The sequence below is a fragment of the Phyllobates terribilis genome, unplaced genomic scaffold, assembly GCF_046119375.1.
Source record: "Phyllobates terribilis strain yellow unplaced genomic scaffold, ASM4611937v1 Scaffold_3938__1_contigs__length_67629, whole genome shotgun sequence".
In the NCBI taxonomy this organism is placed as follows: domain Eukaryota; kingdom Metazoa; phylum Chordata; class Amphibia; order Anura; family Dendrobatidae; genus Phyllobates; species Phyllobates terribilis.
In genome coordinates, this window is record NW_027366690.1 from 22635 (window position 1) to 46124 (window position 23490).

Consider the following 23490-nt stretch of genomic DNA (forward strand, 5'->3'; position numbering starts at 1 on the left):
ATATATCCAAATGATAAAGAAAGAAAAAATTAAAATATTAATAAAGAGGAGAGAGAATAGTGTGATAAATAAAAAATTGATATATAATTAATTGTGGGGTCTAAACTCTTGAGAAATATTGAAATATTTTAGATTTAATATATATTAAGATACTATACATTTTGTCCAATTTAATTCATCTCAAGATCAATCTTACGGTGGGACAACTATAAAGAGTTGACCCTCTGCCTGATCGTACCTTTGGTCGCGAATAAAATTACACGTTTATAAAGATGTGATGAATTTAATCAGTCGTGAAGGCTAGTTTCTAGACACGAAGAATTCTTCCATTTGCTCACATCACAAAAGTTATTTATTGGTTTGGTTTGAGCGGTAAAGGGAAATAAATTCTGGAAAACAAAACCCCCCATAAATTCAACGTCGCAAACCTGCCCGGAGTTGAATAAATCCACCTTCTCCACCTTAATCAAATTGCATTCACACATATTGAATTTTATATATATGATGATGACATGTCACTTGTATTACTGCAACTCACCAATTTAAATTGATTCTTCTAGATGCACTTCCGATAGACCGACGCCAACAATCATGCACCTCAACCGCCTCTGCTACATCCTTCCGGCGGACTCCGACATCGGTGACGAAATTTCCTCTAAGAAGAACCCCGCCGGCGCCTTACACCTAAACCGCCTTACCTATGTCCTGCCGGCAAAATCGGAACACCGGCAAGAGAAATCGAGCCGGAATTGCAACGATCAGATTGTTGCTCTACTAAACAGGATTGTGAAGCCGCTGAATTTCTGCAGCGGAATCCGGAAAAAGCGCGGGAGACCGGGGAGGTTTAGCGGCGCGTTCCATGACGCGCCGGGGATGCGGCTTTCGAGGAGGAATAACGGAGATAACAACCACGCGAATAACAACAGTCCAAGGATATTCAGCTTCGCCGAGCTGTACATCGGCTCTAATGGATTCAGCCAAAAAGAGCTGCTCGGAAGCGGGGGATTTGGAAGAGTCTACAAAGCCGCTTTGCCGAGTGACGGCTCTCTAGTAGCGGTTAAGTGCTTGGCGGAGAAAGGAGAGCATATCGAGAAGACTTTCGCGGCGGAGCTTGTGGCGGTGGCTCATCTCCGCCACCGCAACCTTGTCAGGCTACGCGGTTGGTGCGTCCATGAAGATCAGCTCCTACTCGTCTACGATTACATGCCGAATCGAAGCCTCGACCGCTTAATTTTCGCGCCATCAACAACGAACCAGAAGAACCGCGACACGACGCTAGATTGGGAGCGGCGGAAGAAGATAATCCGTGGCCTAGCCGCTGCGCTGTACTACCTCCATGAGCAGCTGGACACGCAAATCATCCACCGTGACGTTAAATCCAGCAACGTCATGCTCGATTCTCACTTCAACGCCCGTCTCGGCGACTTCGGCTTGGCTCGCTGGCTCGAACACGACTTCAATTCCAACCCTAATCCTAACTCCGACCACACTCCCAACGGATTCGAACGAGTCTCGTCTCAATCCAGCCTCACTTCAAACTCAACATCGGTGCTAGATCACCAATTCCGCCTCGCTGAAACAACAAGAATCGGCGGCACAATCGGATACCTCCCTCCCGAAAGCTTCCAGAGAAAATACATCGCCACTGCCAAATCGGACGTTTTCAGTTTCGGAATCGTCGCTCTGGAACTCGCCTCAGGAAGACGAGCAGTTGATCTCGCGTACCCCGACGATCACATCGTCTTGCTCGATTCCGTAAGAAGATCAGCCGACGAAGGAAGCCTCTTACAAGCAGCGGATTCTCGTCTTCTCGACGGATCCTATTCCCTTTCAGAAATGGAAATCTTGATCCATTTAGGTCTCCTCTGTACCCTCCACGACCCCAAATCCAGACCTAACATGAGATGGATAGTCGAAATGCTTTCAGGCAACGTCATCGGTAAGCTTCCATCTCTCCCAAGCTTCAAATCACAGCCCCGATACATCTCAATCTCAGGCTCCACCACCAGTAGAAGCAAGATAACAACCTCCTCCTCCTCCGACAAACCTCCAACACCATCAATCTTCATCACAGCAACCACCGACACCCTATTCCTCACAGCTGAACCGGAATCAACCACAACCGAAAAATCCGGCATGATGAAGGGCTCGAGCGCTGGCAGTAGACGTCACCAATTCAACCCTATCCCTACAGTAGAAACCCCAAGAGAAATCTCCTACAACGAAATCGTCGTCGCCACCAACAACTTCTCAGACGAACACCGCGTAGCCGAAGTCGATTTCGGTACCGCATACCACGGAACCCTCGAAAACCGACACCACGTCATAGTCAAAAGACTAACCATGAAAACCTGCCCTGCATTACGAGCTCGTTTCTCCACCGAGCTCCAAAACATCGGCCGTCTCCGCCACAGAAACCTAGTACAGCTCCGAGGTTGGTGCACTGAGCACGGAGAAATGCTCGTAGTCTACGACTACATGGCAACTCGTCTGTTAAGCCACATCCTGTTCCACAACAACCACACGTGTCTGACGTGGCGCCAGCGCTACAACATCATCAAATCATTAGCCTCAGCGATCCTCTATCTACACGAGGAATGGGACGAGCAAGTGATACACAGGCACATCACGTCAGCCTCTATAGCGCTCGATCTGGACACGAACCCAAGACTGACAAGCTTCGCGCTAGCCGAGTTTCTGACGCGAAACGAGCACGGGCATCATGTCGAGAAGGATTCGACCAAGTCGGTTCGGGGGATATTCGGGTACATGTCGCCCGAGTACATGGAGTCAGGGGAGGCCAACACAGCTGCTGACATCTACAGTTTCGGTGTGGTGGTGGTTGAGGTTGTTACTGGTCAAATGGCTGTTGACTTTCGTCGCCCTGAGGTTTTGCTTGTGAAGAGACTACATGAGTTTGAGTTGAAGAAGAGGGAAATGGAGGAGCTCGTGGATCAACGATTGGATGGTGAGTATGATCGGTTTGAGTTTAGTCGATTGGTGAAGCTCGGGTTGGCTTGTACGCGGTCGAAGCCGGAGGAGAGGCCGAGTATAAGGCAAATTATGAGCATATTGGATGGGAATGATTCAGGGTTTATACAGGGGAAGAAAGAGAAAGGAGATGAATGGAGGCAGAGGAATGCTGCTGCATTGGCTTTGACTAGGAGAATCCAAGCACTTGGAATTCAATGAGTAGCCAAGATTTACATTCCATGTTTTGTATATATTCATGTTCTTAATTCCTGGTGATGTTATTACAGAGTGTAATGTTTATTAAGGACTATAGATAGGGATTTCTTCATCCATGTCAAGTCCAAGCCAGCTAGTTAGAGCAAAGAGAAATTCTCTAAAGGTGACACTCCCATTCTTGTCTTTGTCCATCTCCTCTGGTAAAAGGAAAGAAAAAAACCAATGAACTGTCTAAGACTCTAAATTGGCACAGAGAAATGAGAAACATTGTAGTATAGAGAGCGCGACGTACTGAATCGAGTCCTAGTGACATGAGCAGGTGACTTCTCCCATGGAGTATCATCAAGAGAATTGATCATGTCTCTTTTGTTAATCTTTCCATCTTTGTTCTTATCCATATACATGAAGGCTTCAATCATTGTATCAAACGTGCCTTCTAGCTCACCGAATCCCGTTTGAGAACTCTGAAACCAATCACATACTCATTCAAAAATTGATAAGGCTGTTAGTGAAGAATGCAATGGATAAGAGTGGGAGGAAGTACAGTGTCATTAGAGTTAGATGGTTTAGTGAGGAGATAGCAAAGGCAAAGGAGAGTTGCAAATCCATTGAAGTTTATCCCTCCAATCCCTTTGCAGTCACATGAACAGAAAAGATCGTCAACATCCTGCTCTGCTAGATTAATCTGCAACTTCTGTATGCATTTTTCGAGCTCGTTTCGGTTGATAATTCCATCACCATTCTCATCTGAGAAATGATAAAAGGTAGTAATTCAGATTGCATAATTTTTTCGAAGTGTTCTCTTTTCGGAAAGGCTCGAGGGATGTGGTATGTAGGAACTACCGTATTGCTGAAAAACAACTCTAATGTTGTGAAGTTGATCTTTAAAATGAGGAAACCTCAAGATCAGGCCGCTCATCGATCTGAAGTATTTCTCTGTAGAACATCTTTTTCTTGCTTCAATAATCTTCTTTTCAACTTTGGCATCCAATTGTTTGTACTTATTTGTGTTATTTCTTCGGCAGAATATTTCACCCACTTTGTTACTGAGTGATCTCAAAGCTGGGCATGAATCAGATTTTCCTTCAACCACAGAAAGTCTATCAATATAAATACTTTTTTAGTTTAGTTCGTGAAATATAATTCTAGAAACAAGATGGTAGCTCATAAAAAGCAGCGTAGGATTATTTGGCTAATCTTGGCATATGACAAGAGTATTAAATTCAATCACCTACATAAGTAGTATAAGAGAGAAGAAAACATACCACTTGAAGATGAAAATTTCTCCATTTTTCTTGAGGTAGGAAGGAAAATGAAGGTACCATACAGATAGGCAAAGAAGAAGGAAAAGGCACCTAAACAATGGAGGTGAATAAAGTAACAATAAAGCATACTAAAGAAAAAAAAAATACTGTATTTGGTTCTTTCCCAATACTAGTGGAAATATGCCTTCGGAAGGATTTGAGAGGAAGCTTCGCCTCTCTTAATATGTATGCAAAAGAATTGGGCACTGACATACTGAAAAACGTGGAATAAAAATGACAGAAATCGACTCATTAAGTTCGAAATTGCTATACAGATAGATGATCATGTTACATTTCAAGAGAAATTCACTATACTTAGCTCATCCTACATAGTACTCATCATCCAACCAACTTCACAGTCATGCATATTTCCCTCTGTAGGCATAAGTTCTCCGTGACTAAACACCGGTCTTGATCGTTTCTTGACACTACAAGCTAGAGGAGAAATTGGACTTCCGATTGAAGTCAAGCAGCTATCCATTGAACAATCACCAATTCTGATTGGCATGTTGCAGAAGTTTCTGTTTACGTTAACGCCAGTTAGATCAGCAAAAGATGGCATTTTCAACTGTTCAGGAATTTCCCAACTGTTATTACACTCATTGAAAGCCTTGATTGCCATATCAGAGAGGTGTTCGCGTGTAGTTTCAAGCCCGGCTGATGCTAAAGCGTGGTCATTCATGACTTTGAAAGCTTTATCCAGCATTAATTGAAGGTATTTGCCTTGTGCTTCCATTTGAATCTGGAGATGGCGCTGGACCTATTGACGTAGATTTAGTAATAAGACACAATTTCAAGAAGGGAATTGGTAATGCAGAAGAGATTACCTCCAATTGCTCATGTAATCTTCTTTGAACTTCCATTTGCATCCTTAATGCTTCAGTGACTTGTACACCACTGTTCAAAGACGAAACAAGAAATGAGTTCAGGCTTGTCATTTGTTATTCAAAGTCTCCTCAAGAAAATTCATGTGACATACTCATTTGACTCCTGGGAGATTGCGTTTGGTGGTGGAGATGATGGGGAAACATTTTCTTGAGCTTCTGCGTCAGAAGTTGCTAGTCCTAATACCCAAGGTGAAGATATTAGATTATACAAAAAAATACCCATGAAAGGCACCAAGAAAACAAGATGAAAGATCAATCATTACCATCTTTTGAGTTTTCATTCGCTTCCTTGTTGCATGTTTGTCTACCTAAACGGTATTTCTGCAGTAGCGTAGGACAATGAAGAACATACTTAGCAAATTTCAGAGCATCATCTTTTAGAATTACCAAACATGTCATAGCTCTGCATGAATATAGAGTTACTCAAAAAGACCAGTGGAATTGAAAGAGAAGGCTTTATTAATAGAATACCTGAAGATGAGACTTCAAGTGGTATAAAGTAAGGCCCTTTACACCCATTGTTCTGAGAATGGTCTTCGGCGTGGCTTCTGCAAATAAAAGAAGAAAGTAAGGAGATGAATTAAAAAGCAAGAAAATCATGGACGTATTATGATCTAGTGGATGTAAACCCTAGCTTGCAAATGAATGAAATTCACGAACAACGAAATAAATTGAGCGAATTGACTCAATTACGAATGAAAATGAGCATTGATACAGAGGGGCACCAATTTGAAACCGAATGCAGTGAAATTGAAGAGGACGGAGATAGAGAGAAAGTGGAAACTAACTGTCAGGGCCACCGAGCTGAGCGACGGCGTCAACAAATCGATCATGGAGATCAGGAGTCCAACGGAGACGAGGCCTCGGGTCAGAGGTCAACACCACGCAAGCTTCTCCTCCTCCTATTCCACTCATTTCCTGCAATCCTAGCGATTCCATGCTAATACCACCGGCCATTGCCGAAAACATACTGTTTCTTCTTAATTTCCCTAGTTTCCTGAAATAACTAGTTCTATTCTTTCACTACAAATCCCCCACAGCTGAAGTCAGCCAACCGATATGATATAAATCACATAATCAGTCAAGTAAGGAAGCGAATAGAAGCAAAATTGGTGGTTCCGGTGGACTGCAGAAACAGAAAAATTCAGTTTCCGAGACGAGGACAATTCAGAGAGAGAGAGAGAAACGCCTAGAAGGAGAGATGGTTGGCAAGTCACAAGCTTTTTTGCCGCCCTTTCCAGAGATAGACTTGTCAAGAGACAAACAGAAGACGGACAGAAAAAGAGAAAGCGAGAGGAAGACTGGAGAAAGAGAAAGAGAGGGAAGAAGGAAAATGAATGAGTAAAAAACGCTTTCGTTGTATTTCTCTCTCTTCGAGTCTCTGGTCCAGAACTGACTCCACCGCTGCGTGGTTTATGAGTTGTCTTCCAGTTTTGTCTTGTCTGGCGTCCGTTGTCCCTGTCACTCCCTCCTTCCCTTCCCAAGTGGACCATTAAAAAGTTGTTACAATTTGGGCTGTTTAATATTGGCCCAAAAACAAAGTTTGATTGGGCCCAAAACTGAAAACTCGGCCCAAACCTGTAGACAGCTCTGCGAATCCGCGATGGTGGACAATGGAGGACTTCGGGGGGGTTTGCAGAAACAGCTTCAGCTGGCTGGGTTTTTTGGGTTCTGATAGCAGAGGAGAGTAGTAAAGCAAAGGAAAAGGGCCAGAAATCATGGCGGGCTTCTGCTTGTCGAAATCTTATCTATGCTGTTCTTCTTCTCCTCCAGCTCGTCAAGAGGTACTTCTGTTCACGTTTGTTAATTGTTTGATCTGATCTTCTATTGCACGTACGCCAGATTGTAAGATAAAAGCATGAGTTGTGATGTGATATTTTCGTGGCAGCGTATTCTCGGCGATGTTGTACATTCTTCTCAACCGCTCACATTGTCCGGGATGAGCCGATTCTGGTTCGGTTTTCATCTGATTATGCGATTGTATTTGATTTTGGTGGAAATTTTTAGTTTTTGATTGTTTATTATGTGTATAATAGGTTCGCGATTTCATACATTCAGCACTTTATGACCCAAACCACGGCTACTTCTCTAAAAGTTCTGCTTCAGTTGGTGTTCTCGATTCCAGTATCAAGTTCCATCAACTTCAAGGTCTAGATTTCATTTCCTCCGTTTTTCCTGTTTCTGTATGCTCCATCCATATTCCATTGACTGATAAACCATCTGATAGGCATATTGTCTTATTGAATTATTTTATTGCTTGCTCAAATGTATAGTAAATTGTCTCCTCGTGTACTGAACTTGGAAGAACTCAGGCAGGAAAGCGTATTTGCATCATTTGGATAAGATCTATAAGCAGAGTGACACATCTTGGTTTACACCTGTGGAGCTTTTCAAGGTATTTTTTTAATGAAAAAGCTTCTTAGATCTTACTGTTTGAAGATCTCTTATGATACATATCTAGGCGGCATAATATGGACTGTGATTCTTGTTTTTCCAAAATGTTTTATATACTCGATTCTTATACTTGAATTGCTTGTGGCAGCCTTGGTATGCTCATGGAATTGCTGAAGCTATTATGCGCACTGCTAACCTATCAGTTCCCCTCAAAGTGAGTTCTCCTATCCACTTTCATTTTCTCAGCTGAAGCTGCTGAATACGTTTTATTCTTATCTACTTGTAATCTATATCTAGTCTGTCATTATCACTTGCTTTTGTTCATAGTTTTTCATTGAATATTTAAATGTTGAGACGCTTCAAGATATTATGCTGTGAACTTATATGTGGCTATCACTTATCAGTATGCTCTTCCGACTTATGCCTTGCTCTACCTAAGCACATCCTGTATCTTCCGTTTCTTTTATTGCAGATATATGAAATTGGTGGAGGGTCTGGAACCTGTGCAAAAGGCATAATGGACTACATCAAGTTAAATGCACCTCAACGAATTTATGATAGTATGAAGTACATGTATGTAACCTGATACGATATCAGCTAAGTCAGATTATCTAGTTTGTAAATTCAGTATTTCTTTGTATTTCTTGTTAATTAAATTAGGAGTCAGCATTAGAAATTCATGATAAATAATTTCAGGCAGTTAAGTTAGTAGTGGGATAGTTTGAGTTAGTGGAAGTAGAGGGTTAGTGTTCTCCCTAATTTGGTATTTAAGGCCTGTTCCTTTCAGTTTGTAATCATTCTTGAATTAATGAAAGAAAAGAGTATGTAGGTGTTCCTACTCAATATCTGGTTTCACCAGTGGTTTCCTCTTGGTTAGTCCTACCTTATAAGAAACTTGTCAGGGGAAAGTGGAAAAACTGAAGTTTAAGGTCCCGCTCAATTGTGATAGCTAAGACAACTTGCTCATACAACGGAGCACTTTCTTGAATGTGCAAGTTTGACAATTTGATAGGAATGCAGTTATCTTTCCTACTTAATGCAGTTCAGTAGAAATCAGTTCATCACTGGCTGAAAAACAGTTGGCAACCATCGGCCAAGTTTCCAGTCACTTGTCAAAATTCGAAGTTGAACGCCGGGATGCAGCTGACCGAAGTGGATGGGGTATGATTCATCTATGCTCACTTATCCCCCTTTTTATTGGGCGCTACTTTTTTTTAATATTGATAAAAAGTTCGATCCTAGAATATCTCCAATAATTTAGAAAACTGCTTTTAACAGATAATTCTATAGGACATAATCTTCAGGCTTGCTCCTCTTTGCAAGATTTACTATGGCTCTAAATTCTCCATTCAAACAATCATTTCATTTACTACTTCTGAATGACCAATCTAATATAAAAGCAAGTTATCAGATCCATTGGGACATATCCCGACTATATGAACTCAAAGTTATATTTTCAAGCACATTCTCACTCAAGAGGATTGTGGGTCATAGATTGTGTTACCATCAGTTGTCCCATTCATCCCGCTTTTGGAAATGTGCCACTGAACTTAATTTTTTATGTTTTTATGATTATGTACCTAATTTTCATGGTATTTATTTTATTTTTACTCTTAACTTGGTATGCAGGTGATGTTCAGCAACAACCATGCTGGGTGATAATGCTTGAGGTTTGCGATTTCGGAACATATTACTTTTGCATTACAAGATAGCACTTCAGCTTCTATTTAACAAGAAATAGTTTTACCGTTTACAGTTTGATCAGCAACTTATTTTTCTAGGTGTTAGATAATCTTCCTCACGATCTCATCTTTTCTGAAGATCAAGTTTCCCCATGGAAGGAAGTGTGGGTTGAGAAGCATCCGGATAGGTAGCCATAAAAACCTAACTTCTCATATGCAAATAACATATCTTAGTTCTCTTGTTCACACTGTAGTTTTAATCTCCCTTTGCATTGCTCTACATTGACAGATTATTACCTTCTGAGCTGTATAGATCGGTACAAGATCCACTAATTAAACGTTGCATGGAAATATTAAAATTAGAATCTACAGCTGAAGGAAGCGTGTTGGCATCTTATGCAAAAACATTTGGGCTAAAGTCTCTCCCAAGCCTCGAAGATGCTGGCTACCAACAGGGTGCTTGGTAGGTAGTGTAATTTGTAATATTATGACTCTAATTAATGTCCTTGATTTTATTTTAAGGTTTTTGATATTCTTGGATGCAGAAACTGATGGATGCCCTGCATAGTGCTGTACCTAAGATGTCTCTTATTGCTTCAGATTTCAGTTTTCTTCCTGATGTCAGATTACTAGGTCACGGAGCTCCTTTAGTTTCTAGTAAGGTATTCAATTTTCTTTTCTAATTCAGTATCTTTTAGTGAACGAATGAAAGAAACCAGCTGCAAGTCTAATACATAATATGCACACTCCCTTATTGTCCTTTTTCCTTTCTTTGCTTAATTTAATGATCACTGCTCCATTTTTTAGATAATTAACCACTTAATAACTAGTCATGTTTTCCGTGCTTAACTTTGTGTTTACAGCAGAGAAGATGTGAAACTATAATTGTATATTAATAACTTTGTGCTTAACTTAGTTACTATTAATTGAATTGTTACTTTTTTTTTAATTTTTCCTAAATTCTGCAGACTATTGGAGTCTGTGTTAGTTTTCCTAGTTTGCAGTTAGTTAACACCATCCTATAGGAGAGTTACTGGGGTCTATTTAAGCCATTTTACAGTAATCTTTGTAATGGGTTTATGAATTATCAACAGAAAAGAGTGTCCGTGCACTTTCCTCTTCTGATTTTACTCACATAGAGTGGTTTCCTTTAGTCTACTCAAATGTTATTTATCAACTTCGGTAAAACTTGTTGTAATATGATGTCTGCTTTCAGGATTGTTTCTATCATTCTATGGTAAATATTACATAGAGAGTTGTCTGAATCAAATATTTGTAAATAGAGACTATAAAAGTTCTTTTAAGTTTCTAAAATCAATCTCATTTGCAAATGAAACTCACAGAAAGGTGGAAGCAGTTCGGATTATGACAGCTACCTTGAGGCAAAGGTAAGCTTCTTAATTCTTATCATGTAGACTTGCCTTTCTTCACGACAGACAAACCTGCATCTAATTCCATTTCATAAGTAAAGATATCATAAGTGCAACTGAGCATGCACATTTCACTGACGATGGGTCTACTTATTATTGTTGCAGGGTGATGCTGATATATTCTTCCCAACAGACTTTTGGCTTCTAGAACAGATTGACCATTACTGCTCTAAAACACCGAAGGAAGAAAAATTAAAGCAGGGAAAGAAGAGGCGGGCAATGACTGTAAGTTAAGCTGTATACTTGTTACAACTGATACAATACAATGATTTTTTAGCTTTTGTATAACAAAACTCTACATTTCTTTTCTCAATTCTTTTATGTTTTTTTGTAATGTCTTTCACCTTCAAATTTTGCATACAATACAGCTTGATACCTCTGCGTTCATGGAAGAGTTTGGACTGCCTTCAAAGACGAGAACCAAAGATGGATACAACCCACTTTTGGATGACTTCAAAAACACAAAAGTTTATATTAGTGTTCCTACACATAACACTACGTAGTAATCACTGGCTACTCTCCAGGTAAAGAGTACTCTGACTCGTACACTTCGAAGAAAAGAATATGAGAAACAAATAAAAAAAAGTTTCTTTCTCCTCTTAATGTTAGGAGTGATCTGAATCGTGATTTTCGAATAATTATATTGTCCTTTTGTTCTGTGAAATTGGTCAATTGTTTTGTTTGTATCTTGATTGTGGGATGACACTAGTAATATCGGGAAAGGAACAACTTTCAGTGATGAGCTGTGTACACTGTAGGCCCATATACCATGTAATTACAAGACAACCTTCCATTAAATTTAGCTATGTGTTCTTTTTCCTTCATGTAATCTTCTTTCTATTGAAGCTTCAAATCACTTGTACGAGTGTTATCATCAAAACATATGTCAAGTGTTTATGAACTGCCTAGTTCAAGCTGAAGAACTGTATCAAAAGAAAAAGGAAAGAAAAACAAGCCATACAAGCTGAAGAAGTTGACCTTTGCAAACAAAAACATGGGATGGACCCTCTTCATTGATTAATTGTTCCTCATGTTTAATCATCTCTGACAAGTCAATCTTTTCCCTCCTTTTGGCACATTACATTACATTAAATTGGGGCTCGTTGACCTTCCTAACATTCAAATATATATTTCATACCCTTACCCTACAGACAAAAAACATAAACTAGCTCTTATCTGTATGGCATTATTCACCTCTGATTTCAGTGCCTAATACCAAAGCATTGCGACTAATCTGTGCTGGTTTAGATGTTTCCTTAAGTGCATTAGACTTGTCTATAAACCAATAATGTTTAACTAGAGAAGAACATCAAACGGATCAATTTGCGGGGATGGAAGTCATTATCTGTTGCACTGAGCTCAGTATATCATCTGCTTCAAGCCTTGGTTTGCTACCAATCTGCACAAACACAACGAAATTGAATAATCTGCCCGAGTCTAATTAGAAACTGATATAATGAATATTCTTACTAGACACACCTTAACATTGAACAAGTAAAGAACAGTTTGATCAATGGTGGTAACATTAACATGGAGGATAGCAAACTCCAAATCTTGAAGTCCTGAAATAGCTTTAATCAATTGTCCATGCCTCTTCTTCGTTAGGATCTTGATAAAGGCATTGAAACCGACGAGCTTGACTTCCACATCAGCAATGGCAGACTTGTTCCCTGCTGTTTCTTCATGGATTTCAACTAGACCAGAATTAGCCGAAATTTGGTAGGTGTTTGGACCAAAATACTGGCTGTTCGAAAGAGGCACACTGAGTCTTCGGCGTTTTTGAGACTCGAGAGATTGAAGGAGTTGCTCTAGTTCTCTCACGAACTCTATTGCTCCTCCTACTATTGATGCTTGATCTCCCTGAATAGATTTCAGTACTATAAACATATAACTTATACATGATTCTGAAATAGAAACTACATAATGCAACCTCATAATAATTCATAACTCATAATATATGCATATAGAGAAAAGGATAAGTTTACCCTTTGGAGATAGGAGGCAGGCATGAGGGAACGAAGAAGGTGAAGACGCTCATTCATTTGCTTCCTTCTATTCCTTTCCACTGCAATGTGAGTCATCCTTTGATTCTCTGCTTCCTCCCTCGTCTTGGCAGTTCGTGTTCTTCTCCTCTTACTATTTTTGCTTTTCTTTTTCATCACTGAATCCAAATAAGTAATAGTAGTAGTGGCGGTGTTGTTCATCGTCATTATATGGTTTAGACTTCCACTTGCACTCAGAAACTCAAGAATGTAGCTATCATCATTAACATTCACATTCTCTCCATGATGATGCTCTTTGAGGGAGAATGGAGATCTGAGCATGTCAACAGGATCAACAAGTGTTGCATCTTGTTGATGTGAAATGGGCCTCGAACCGAAAGTATTAGGGGTTGATGGAGAGGAAGCTGGAATCATAGTGGAGTAGTTTAACTCAGACAAGGTTGGAGGAGCCATGGCGACAGCTGCCTCTAACATGATGATAAGTTTTTCAGAGCACAAAAAAAGGGAACTTTTTTGGGGAGTTGGTGAAGAAGAAATGAAAGAGGAGGAGGAGGATGACAGATAAATCTTAGTTGAAATGACTTGTCAACGAAAAACATGGAGACAATGCAAGTCATGAATGTTAAGAAGCCTAGAGATGGAGTTTGTATATATTGGTGTAACTAGTATATAACTGTTTACCGAGTGCTTGTCTTGTTTCTCTATTTGGTACAAAGGACATATAAATAGGGATGGATGGGTTAAATCAGTAAAATTTATAGGGTAATAGGCTAATAGCAGTTGAATTTTGATAGCAAGCTTTAATACCAAAAGAGGGACCTACCTCATGAAAATTTACCGAGTGCTTCTCTTATTTCTCCATTTGGGTGTACTTTCTTGAAAAAATGACATATATAGAGGACTGAGTTAAACCAGTAAAACTGGTGGGTATCAATTGAAATGAGAACAAAAGTTTTTAATTTTGATGGTAAGCTTCGATTTCGATAGAGGCCCTACTTAATGAAAAATAGTCTCTCGCTTCGTCTTCTTTGAATTATTTAAGCACGGATTCATGTCACTGATTAATCTAGATCCTTTCTTATAAACGTCTACCTGTAGAAGAAACTTAATTATGAGTTGGTAAATTTTTGTTTATCAATAAGTTGATAACAGAACAAAACATTACATGTTCTCCCTGAAACATATACCCCGGGTCTTACCCATTAAAATAAAGTATTTATTACCTAAAGTATATATCCGGGGCTTTAGACCGGCGTAATATCTATGAAAGTATATGTCCCGGACCTAAACCGGGGTATATTATATTATCCATGAAAGTATACAGTCCGGATTCCAAACCGGGTAATTATCCATTAAAGTATCCCGGTCTATAAACCTGATGATATTATTCCGGAGCTTAACCGGCCTATTCTCCCTGACGAATACACTAGAAACAGGTGCAAATTTAGTTCAACGCTTTACAGCAGAACTCCACCTTCCTATCATCACCAATGTATTGTCAACAATATCTAGGACAATATAAGTTCAAATGACTGGGGAGGTTGAGGGTCATCGTCAACATCCATTGATGCTACAGCCTCACCTGAGGCTTGCTGTGAGGGAGCAGTAGCGGATCCGCCCACACCAGATGAAGATAAAACCTCAGGCTCATTGGGACGCAAGTCTTTCAGTAGAATGAATCCTGAACGTGCCTTTGTAACTGGAATATATCTGCTGTCTGACAAAAACTTGATAAATTTTTGCTGAGCTGGGATTACTCTTGCAGGGTTTGTTAACAACTCAAATGATGGCTCAGCCTCTGCCTTCGAACTTGTACTATCAACCTAACACCATAAAATGGTACCACATAAACAATGCAAACAATTGTCCTTCTAGCCCAACTCATGTCTAAAAAACTAGTCCAAAATTACTACAATAAAATTGTGGAGAAAAAGTTGTTTAATTTATGCCATGTTATTCATAGTAAAAATTAATAAGGGTAAAATCGTCCAAAACTTCATTACCTTAATTCTGATGAATATCTCTAAAACAACATCTAATTGTGAACAGAGCGAATGTTACCTGAGATTACTCCTTCCCTAAACACCACTTTTCCAATTTCCAATGGCTATTCAATACGAGCAATTGTGGGAAACCCGATTCTCCTTAAGCTTAATATACGGAGGGAGTAGTTTTTCTTACAAAATGTAAAGTTTGTACCTGCATTGAGTCGCCATCCTTTACACCAGAAGCTGCTTTGTTTGCTCTGGCATTTGCCTTTGCTGAGACAGAGAGAACAGCGGGTGGAAGCTTCAATGGTGATGTGGCAGCAGGGAGAGTAGTTGGCTTAGGGTACTCAAACAGGGAAGGCTTTGCATGAGACATGAACTCAAACTTGGGAGCTTTCAGATCATAATTCAGCCCAATGAATGCAGTTGGTGAGAACGCTAAGCTAATGAAGTAAGTGAGAGGGTACCAGTACCAGAACTGGCTAAACACCGCCAGACCAACTACAGCTGTCACTTTATCATGCTTACTCTTCGAAACCAATCTGATTGTTACATTTCTCCCTCCTGCATCAAGTATTCCTGACGCCAAAATTGCTCCCATTTTGCTCATTGCGTCTTCCTTCTTGTCAACAACTATCTTCTCAAGCTGTTTCCTGAATGTTCCAACACGAGGGTGATTAGTCTGGAGCATGACCATGGCCATGGCAATGAGAGCACCTTGACGAACAAAATCCACCAAATCTGATGTTAAGGGTTCGAGCAAAGATATTGCTTGACTTAAACATGTACCAGCACAAGAGATCCCAACTGCTAGGGCTGCTCCATATCGGACATGAGGGTTGTGTGATTCTGATAGTAATGAAACAATACGTGGTGTCTGCAGATTAGAGAAGGAATTTAGAAGCTGCGTTATATTCTACAAGTAACAGAGTATCTGGAGGTATGCATGAGACTCAGAGAGAAGGGACAGACTTACTTGCTCAGGCTGTGAATAGAGGAGAAAACCAAGCCCCATAACTGCTGTTCGCTTAACATCATCATTCGCATCGTTGACAGCAAAGTGCAGAAGCTTACGAATGGCATTACTGTTTGATGTCCCCCTATAAGCCAATGCAACTGCGTAAACTCCACCATATCTTATAATCGGATCTTGATCACTACTCATCTTCTCAATCAGTTGATCAGCTCCTTCTTCCATACCGTAAGCCACAAGTGCTATACCTAGAGCTAAACCCCTGCCATCGCAACATCAGTTACAATGAGAAAGATGAAGGATCATTTGATTGCTTTGGAAGGGGGAAAGAAAAAGGCATACCGAGTGACCTTCTCATGTCGAGTTGCTCGTGCATAAACAAGCATCTCAAAAGCCTTTGAACTACCATTACCAACCAGTAGTAAACCCATAGCTATACCAGCTGCTTCTCCAGCAACAGCACTATCTGTAAATAATACAGTTTTTAGATCGTCGTATATACCTTCATCAGAAGTTCCAAGAGCAGCTAGACCCAGACCCAAACAGCCCCCATAGTGAATAGCCTCGAAGTTGGTATTGCGAAGTCTATCACGAAGGAACTGAATGATGTCCTCACCATGGTTGGCATGAATTAAACCAAGGGCATACAGAGCTCCACCCTTATAGTAAGAATTACCACGACGAGTCTGAAGCAAGTAAGATGCCATTATGGACCTACCCTTTTTGAAATGGCCCCTGTGAACAACACCCACCCCAGCCATTGCACTAAACGCAGCCCACTTAGTTGCCTTGCTAACCCAATCCTGTCATCAGCAATGGATTGTGAAAAACTGAATTTCATAATGCAAATAAACTAAGGGTCCATTTGGCCCTCAACTTAATGTCACCATTATAATAATTTTTTTAAAAATAAATACTTTTTAAACTTTGAATTTCGTGTTAGTAAAAATAAAAGAAACTCGTAAAAGAATGACATTATAATGTGTGTTAGTCAAACTGCATTTTCTAAAAAAAATCATTATAATTGAAATGTCATTATAATGAAGTTAAACAAACAAGGCTTTAAAATGATGTATAGTGTAATTATGTAACTTAAGGGTATGTTTGGCCCGCCTACCCCATTATAGAGGGGGTTTGTAAATAAGTAATTATTTGTAATAATATTGTTTGGCTAATGGTACTTGTAATGGTATTATAAATGATTTAATAGTTAATTTTTTGCACAATCTCCGATGTCACAAAAACTCTTTTTTTTAATGCCATTATATAACAAAGAGTTACTCCATCCGTCCTTTTTTTATTCTTCTCCTTTCTTTTTCATACACTATTCATAATTTTACAGATTCTTCTCCATTTCTCTCGATATATATGGAAAAACATAGTCATGTTTGATCTTGTTTTATTCGTCTTGACGAGTACATTAATAAGATATAAATTTTTTATTTTTTATTAATTTAAACTTAAAGATATTTATCATAGAAAACGTGTCTCGATAAATGTGTCAGGAGAAGGGTTTATATTGTAACACAAACTCCAAAGTTCTAAAATGCCTTATTTTAAGTACTATGTCCCAATATCTTTTTGCAATGCTAATGTAAATGCACGAAGACACCCTACAAGTGTACAATGAGTTGAAAAAATATTAGCGTACCAGATTCTCTCTAAGGAAGGTATTTATTGTAGTGCCAGCATGCATGATTGCGTTTGCATAAATGGCTGCACTGTGGCACACACTATTTTTCATCTCAGCAGACTGCTTAATTGTCTTCAGAATAAGAAGATCCGACCTATGAAAGAGAAAAGCATGGTCATTGAGGGAAGTAAAAACAGAAAACTTTATGATATTGAACTAAAAACAATTGTACGTATAAGAGTATCTCACTTGTTATGACTGCGCAAAAACTGTAATGTTAACTGAATAGACGTCTCTCCAGACAATATTTCTTTTATTTTTGTTAATCTCTCTGCATAAACTGCTTCCCTGGGATCTATTGCTTGCACAGTTCCAGCAGAATCTTTTCCCTGAATCTTGGGATTTGGAAGCAGATTCTTTACATTCAACAAGACTGTTGAGTGTCATTATCTACAAGATCAAAGGCTATTTGAAAAGCAGCCAAAGCAGCATTCTTATTATCAGAACGTAGAAGCACATTCAATATTCTGGCAACAGTTTTAGTTTATCCAAAAACATGAAACACTGGGAAATGATCAAATAATCAGGATTCTGGACCTGCAGATAAGCCATTACAGCCTGAACAAGGACCTGCAACCAGTAATTTAAGATGACAATCATGACATTATATAAAAAGTAAATATTCTATGGAATATACTATGATTAAGAAATCTAATGAATATAACTAAGGTAGTAGTATATTGACGAAACATCAAGAATATCTATCACCTCTTGTCTGTATTCCCTCTGACTAACATATGAATGCGAGACAATGATACAGTAAAAAAATGCTGCACGAACATCATTACTCCTTGTTATTGCTTCCTCAAGTTTATCCAATCTTCTACATTCAATGATCATCCCAATAGCTTGCTGGTACCTTGCATCCGAAATGCAACTAAAAAAATGCAGGTGATTACTGATTAGTCAATCATTTACGAAATACAGTTAGTAATTCTAAAGTAAAGAAGGCCATACTTTTCCAGTATTCTTTCCACAATTTCTTCCAACCGAAGATCAAAATCTGATAGTTCTTCACTGGACTTGGCATCATTTTTCCTAAGACTAACATACACATCTATAGCTTTGTCTAACAGAACATAGACAAAAAAAAAACAGAATAATCAGACCCTTCCACCTCTAAGAATGTTACAAAAATCAAGTAGCAGAATCGATGGTATAAAAGTACTGTGGAAGAAACAAAACCTACCAAGAAGAGCCCGGGTGTAATCAGAATCCTCTGAAACATCAAATAGAGAGCCCGCTCTCAGTGCATATGTCAAAGAGTCATTTAACTCGCCCAGATAGTAGAAAACCTGAGGAGAAGGACAAAATGACAACACAATGAGAAGGGGACTCAAATCAAAGTGGAAAGATAAGCAATGCTTGTGTATGAATTCTTGGAAGCGTAAAGATACACAATGCCTTTTTTACCTATACCTTTGAAGCAACAAGGGCAGCAAGCTGTCTTTGAGAGAAATCCTCATCTTCATACAAACTTTCTCTGCATGTAATTTTGAACTTGAGAATCCGAACTTTAAAACCAATATTCCAAATGTTGGAACTAGAGAAGACATAGATCTTACATAGACTCAGAAGTTATGTATAAAGTTGTGTTAGAACATGTACATGCAGGTTTGCTTCATGTAATTGAGCGCAAATCAATACCTCTCGAACCTATCCAGACTATACAATTGTGCTGCCACAGTTACATAGTTTTTAAAGACTACGACCTCAAAAGTAAAAAAATGTCCAAATTCCCTCAGTTGGATAGCTCGAAGCATTGATCAGATTAAGAAGAAATTCTTGAAGCATGCAGAATTCATGTGTTCTGTTACAGTGCTAACTGCTAAGGTCGGACCAGCCCCAAGATCTCCTCAAACTCAAGAACCTTAGAATCTTTAACCTCAAAACTTACGGAATTACAATCAGCACAACTCCCCCCAATCAAAGCGACAAAAGATATCAAATACAACCCAAATTTACGAGCAACAAAGCAAAAAATGCAGATCAACTGAAAGCCGAAGAAGCGGAAGAAGGAAAGGGAAGTACATTAGAGGAAGGCTGGTGGAAATCTCGGGCCAGAAAAAGTGAGCAAATGAGTTGAGGTTGGAAAGTGCGTGAAGCTTGAGAGCAGGATGATCCTCGCTGAGCATCGCCAACAGAGCCCCAGCGGAACTCACCATCGTCGCCATGATTACTTCTCTTACTCAAACTCCTCGACGAACTGAACTTAACTTGATGATTGAAGTCGAAGAAAGGCGGTTAAACAGATAGTAGGATCGTCGATTGCACATTATGCTTTTACTTCCCCGTGTTTCTTCGATAACAAGCCAGGCTTCTCAAATGTTTACTGGGGTTATTAACCGAATTTCTAATAATTACTACTTCCTCATAAGTTCTCCGGTTGCTATAGATAATATTCCCTCCTTAGTTTTCTTCCCGTTTGACTAAAATTACGGATTTTAAGGAAAAAATAAAGAGTAATAATGTGAAGAAAATAGATAGAGAGAAAGAATAATAAATGGATAAAGTAGTATTGGGGGAGGAGAATTTGTATTGGATAGAGTGAAAGTATATTGGAAATTGAAAAAGAGGTTAAAAAGTAATTTCTATAAATGGAATGTGGAAAGATAATTTTGGAACAACGGAAATGACAAATGAGAAGATAATTAAGAGACGGAGGGAGTACTATTTATAAGTTACTTATCTATTTGTATTTTGTCTAAAATTTGCCTATATATAGATTTTCTTAATTTTAGAATAAATAAGATTTTATTATAATGAGTTAATAATTTTTGGGGAGCACATTTATTCAATCCTCTTCTCTTCCAATTTAGTTTTTTCTCTTAGTGCAGAAATAGAGTGGTGTTATACATTTGTCACGGTTCAATCTGATTGAAGAGTAGTTGTTGACATGATTAACTTTGAAAGCTCGGTCCCTCATTTTGATGTGTATTTGACCAAAGGAATGTTACCATCTGTCTCGTGTTACTGATTGAATTGTCCGTGTTAATTGGATCCCCGGGCGTACAACGCGGTGGCAGATCACCTTGTCGACCTCGCCTTCGATTATAAGCTTAATTTTATTATTTATGATCATCCTTCTATGTCTGTTTTGTCGCTTTCAAATTCTAATACGTCTTTTTTCATTCTTCATAATAAATTAATAAATATGGCATCATCCATGCTTTCTCTTATTAACCTGCATTATTATAATTTATCGACCTTAACCTTTTTCCAAGTGATATTGGATTCTTATATATCTCGTAGTACAAAAAATTATAATACTTATTCATGAAAGAATGGTCATAGAAGGACTTATTCTATTAACAACAATGTCATGTTGAATTCATTTTATTTACTTTTGTATGGCAGTGATTTCACAATTTTCATTCAAGATACTCTAAAAAAAATCCAACGTATAAGGATATGAAAAGAGAGGGCAAAGAGGGTGTTTCATGGTTAGTGTAATCTCCAAACTCCGGAATTGCATCCACCTTATTATTAATGTGTTACATACCAATATGCTAACTACAACCACCGAACTACCCACCCATTTAGAACTTGTTTATTATACAGACCGGTTAACTACTCCCTGACTTGTCAACTTCCAACTAATTTGGGCCGAAGTAATTATATTCGATCCATGCAATTCAACTTAATTGGCTCTCCATTGCGCTTTCCTGGCTATTCAGCTACCATATATATCCTCTGGCTAGCAGCTGATTAGCAATTAGACTGGCTACCGGAGGATTTGGAAATGGAGGAGGAGAAGAAGAAAGTGTACACTCTTTCAGAAGTATCCCAACATAATAAGACTAAAGATTGTTGGCTTATTATCAATGGCAAGGTACGTTTAATATATAATATATATATTTCTTTCCTTTTTTTTAATACATGGCCAATATTGCAATAAATAATAGAATTTCTCGTGAAATTTTCTCTCGTGTTTTTATTAGTTTTGGATTTTTTGGGATTAAATGTATATAAGCTTAAAAATTAAGCTAGTTAGATCCATCTCTGACCCAGGAAAGAAAAAAGAAAGACGAAATGTATTTTTAACATAATGGACCGGGGGACAAAACATAATACACCATATAATTTTAATGAAGTGTATTAGGGGTCTTTTGGCGGCTACTATGAGAAACATGAAATGTTAAATATCATATAAATATGATGTTAAAATGTAAAATATCCGCACACAAATCTTCTTATCTAAATCATGAAAACGAAGTATTAAATTATAAATTTTAAAAAAAATAATGCGATGACAATTTTATAAATAACTCAAACAAATTCTTTCTTTTTCAGTAGATTTACAAATCATATTGTATGTTAATGTATTTGAATAGCAAGGTTCTAATGTGAAATTCTTCACATTTTAAGGTCTAAAGTTTCAACAAAATCTAATTCATATTAGTATGATATCGAGATATATTTATAGTTAATATTACGTATAAAATAAGAGCGATTATAAACTAATTAAATTCATAATTCCTATGAACCATAGTAGGAGCATATATATGCGTTTAAATTAACGTGTACATTGAGAAAGCGTATATAGGTATATGATGTGACAAATTTTTTGGAAGAACATCCTGGTGGAGATGAGATTCTGCTCACGGCAACAGGTATATATGAATGACACTTACAAAAAATGGGTTGTCCTAAAATATTTAATTAAAAATTCGTAAACATATTTATTAACATCATCCTTGCATGATTTAGGAAAAGATGCAACAGATGATTTTGAGGGTGTAGGGCACAGCACGAGTGCAAAGGCGAATATGGAAGAATACTGCGTTGGAGAAGTGGACATGTCCACTATTCCTAAGAAAATCAACAATGTGACCCCCAAGTACTACGGATACGATAATCTAAACTCTTCTGATTTCACTACTAGAGTCCTGCAGTTTCTTGTCCCTCTTGCTATCGTGGCTTTGGCCTTCGGAATTCGCCTTGTTTATACCTAATCTGATTAAAGAATATACTTAAATCATATATCAGTACCATAATGTAATTGACGCTAGCCTATCAGAACATTTTGCAAGGTGTAATGAAAAAAAGCTCGAGTTTTTAGTTATATATTAATAGCACGGAGACAAATTAAATCATCTGAACGTAAAAAACAAAAAGGGAATTGAAAAGGAGCTAACTGATTCAGCTTGAAACGGCTAACATAGTATATGTTACATAACCAATACTGAATTGAATGGCAGATAAATCAAGCATGTACCGATAAGATGCACATGATCGATATTTTCTTCAAGTATGTTTTTAATTAGGATTTGAAGATGTAAGGCAAGAGGAGTGTGCATCTTCTTGTTCTTTATTATGTTGCTGTTTTTTTGTGTGTTGGACATCAGCCTTGGTGTATATTGTGGAGGAGGGCAGAGAGTTGTTAATGGCTCCAGAGGCATGGGGTTGGCCGGCCATTTGGGTCCAAGCCTCGCCCTGGAGGAGGAGGAGGTTAGGTGGTGGGGAGGGTGGAGGAAAGGATGGTGGTGGAGGAGGTTCTAGCGGTGGTTGGGGTAGCGAAAGTGGTGGTTGTGGAGGAGGGGGAGGTGGCAACGGTCGTGGTTGTGGCGGAGGAGGTGGTTTGGAAGAAGGGGGCGGTGGTGGCTGTGGCGGTGGAGGAGGAGGATCTGGTGCTGGGGATGAGGTTGATGGTGGCTGGAGATGAAGATAGTGAGGAAGAAGTCGGTAGGTAGTCTGAAAGTACAACAAAATCACGGATCCATCAGATTTTGACCTACTCTTTCTCTTTGATTATGATGGGGTGAATGCACATAATCGATCCAAGAGGTTTATAATAAACGTTTTCTTTTGTTCTCATAAAAATATCTGTGTTAGACCAGGTATTCGTGTTGTGATAATCAAGCCACGTTTAAGTATAAAGGACAAAGGCTCAACTCACTATTCGGCCCATTAGATAAAAAGTCCACATAGAAATGAAGTCTCTTGA

The 23490-nt window shown here is 38.7% G+C and overlaps 5 protein-coding genes across 5 annotated transcripts; 3 read left to right on the forward strand and 2 right to left on the reverse strand.

Moving 5' to 3' along the window:
• Window positions 1–591: 591 nt before the first annotated feature.
• Window positions 592–3192, forward strand: LOC141248727 (uncharacterized). The gene is made up of 2 exons (XM_073669417.1): window positions 592–1457; window positions 1536–3192. Exons 1-2 carry the CDS (start codon window positions 592–594, stop codon window positions 3190–3192), a joined length of 2523 nt encoding a protein of 840 aa, XP_073525518.1.
• Window positions 3193–3694: 502 nt separating this feature from the next.
• Window positions 3695–6337, reverse strand: LOC141248728 (uncharacterized). The gene is made up of 10 exons (XM_073669418.1): window positions 6169–6337; window positions 5852–5928; window positions 5644–5701; window positions 5473–5557; window positions 5321–5390; window positions 4823–5253; window positions 4602–4707; window positions 4425–4483; window positions 4033–4289; window positions 3695–3936 (listed from the first exon to the last, which is right to left on the reverse strand). The coding sequence occupies exons 1-10, from the start codon at window positions 6335–6337 to the stop codon at window positions 3695–3697; spliced, it is 1554 nt and encodes a 517-aa protein (XP_073525519.1).
• Window positions 6338–6983: 646 nt separating this feature from the next.
• LOC141248729 (uncharacterized) lies at window positions 6984–11854 on the forward strand. The gene is given in 18 exon segments (XM_073669419.1): window positions 6984–7039; window positions 7154–7164; window positions 7269–7333; window positions 7417–7528; window positions 7693–7775; window positions 7923–7988; window positions 8247–8347; window positions 8817–8935; window positions 9404–9444; window positions 9556–9644; window positions 9746–9842; window positions 9845–9919; window positions 10002–10118; window positions 10800–10844; window positions 10992–11111; window positions 11255–11385; window positions 11496–11509; window positions 11733–11854. Coding segments are annotated over 18 exon segments (1464 nt in total).
• Window positions 11855–14397: 2543 nt separating this feature from the next.
• On the reverse strand, window positions 14398–19717 carry LOC141248730 (uncharacterized). The gene is given in 13 exon segments (XM_073669420.1): window positions 14398–14712; window positions 15089–15754; window positions 15854–16112; window positions 16193–16653; window positions 17502–17637; window positions 17733–17928; window positions 17931–18026; window positions 18029–18113; window positions 18252–18420; window positions 18501–18612; window positions 18733–18838; window positions 18963–19026; window positions 19575–19717. Coding segments are annotated over 13 exon segments (2808 nt in total).
• A 1568-nt stretch (window positions 19718–21285) lies between these two features.
• LOC141248726 (uncharacterized) lies at window positions 21286–22498 on the forward strand. Its single transcript, XM_073669416.1, has 3 exons — window positions 21286–21375; window positions 22090–22156; window positions 22254–22498. Exons 1-3 carry the CDS (start codon window positions 21286–21288, stop codon window positions 22496–22498), a joined length of 402 nt encoding a protein of 133 aa, XP_073525517.1.
• The last annotated feature ends 992 nt before the right edge of the window (window positions 22499–23490 follow it).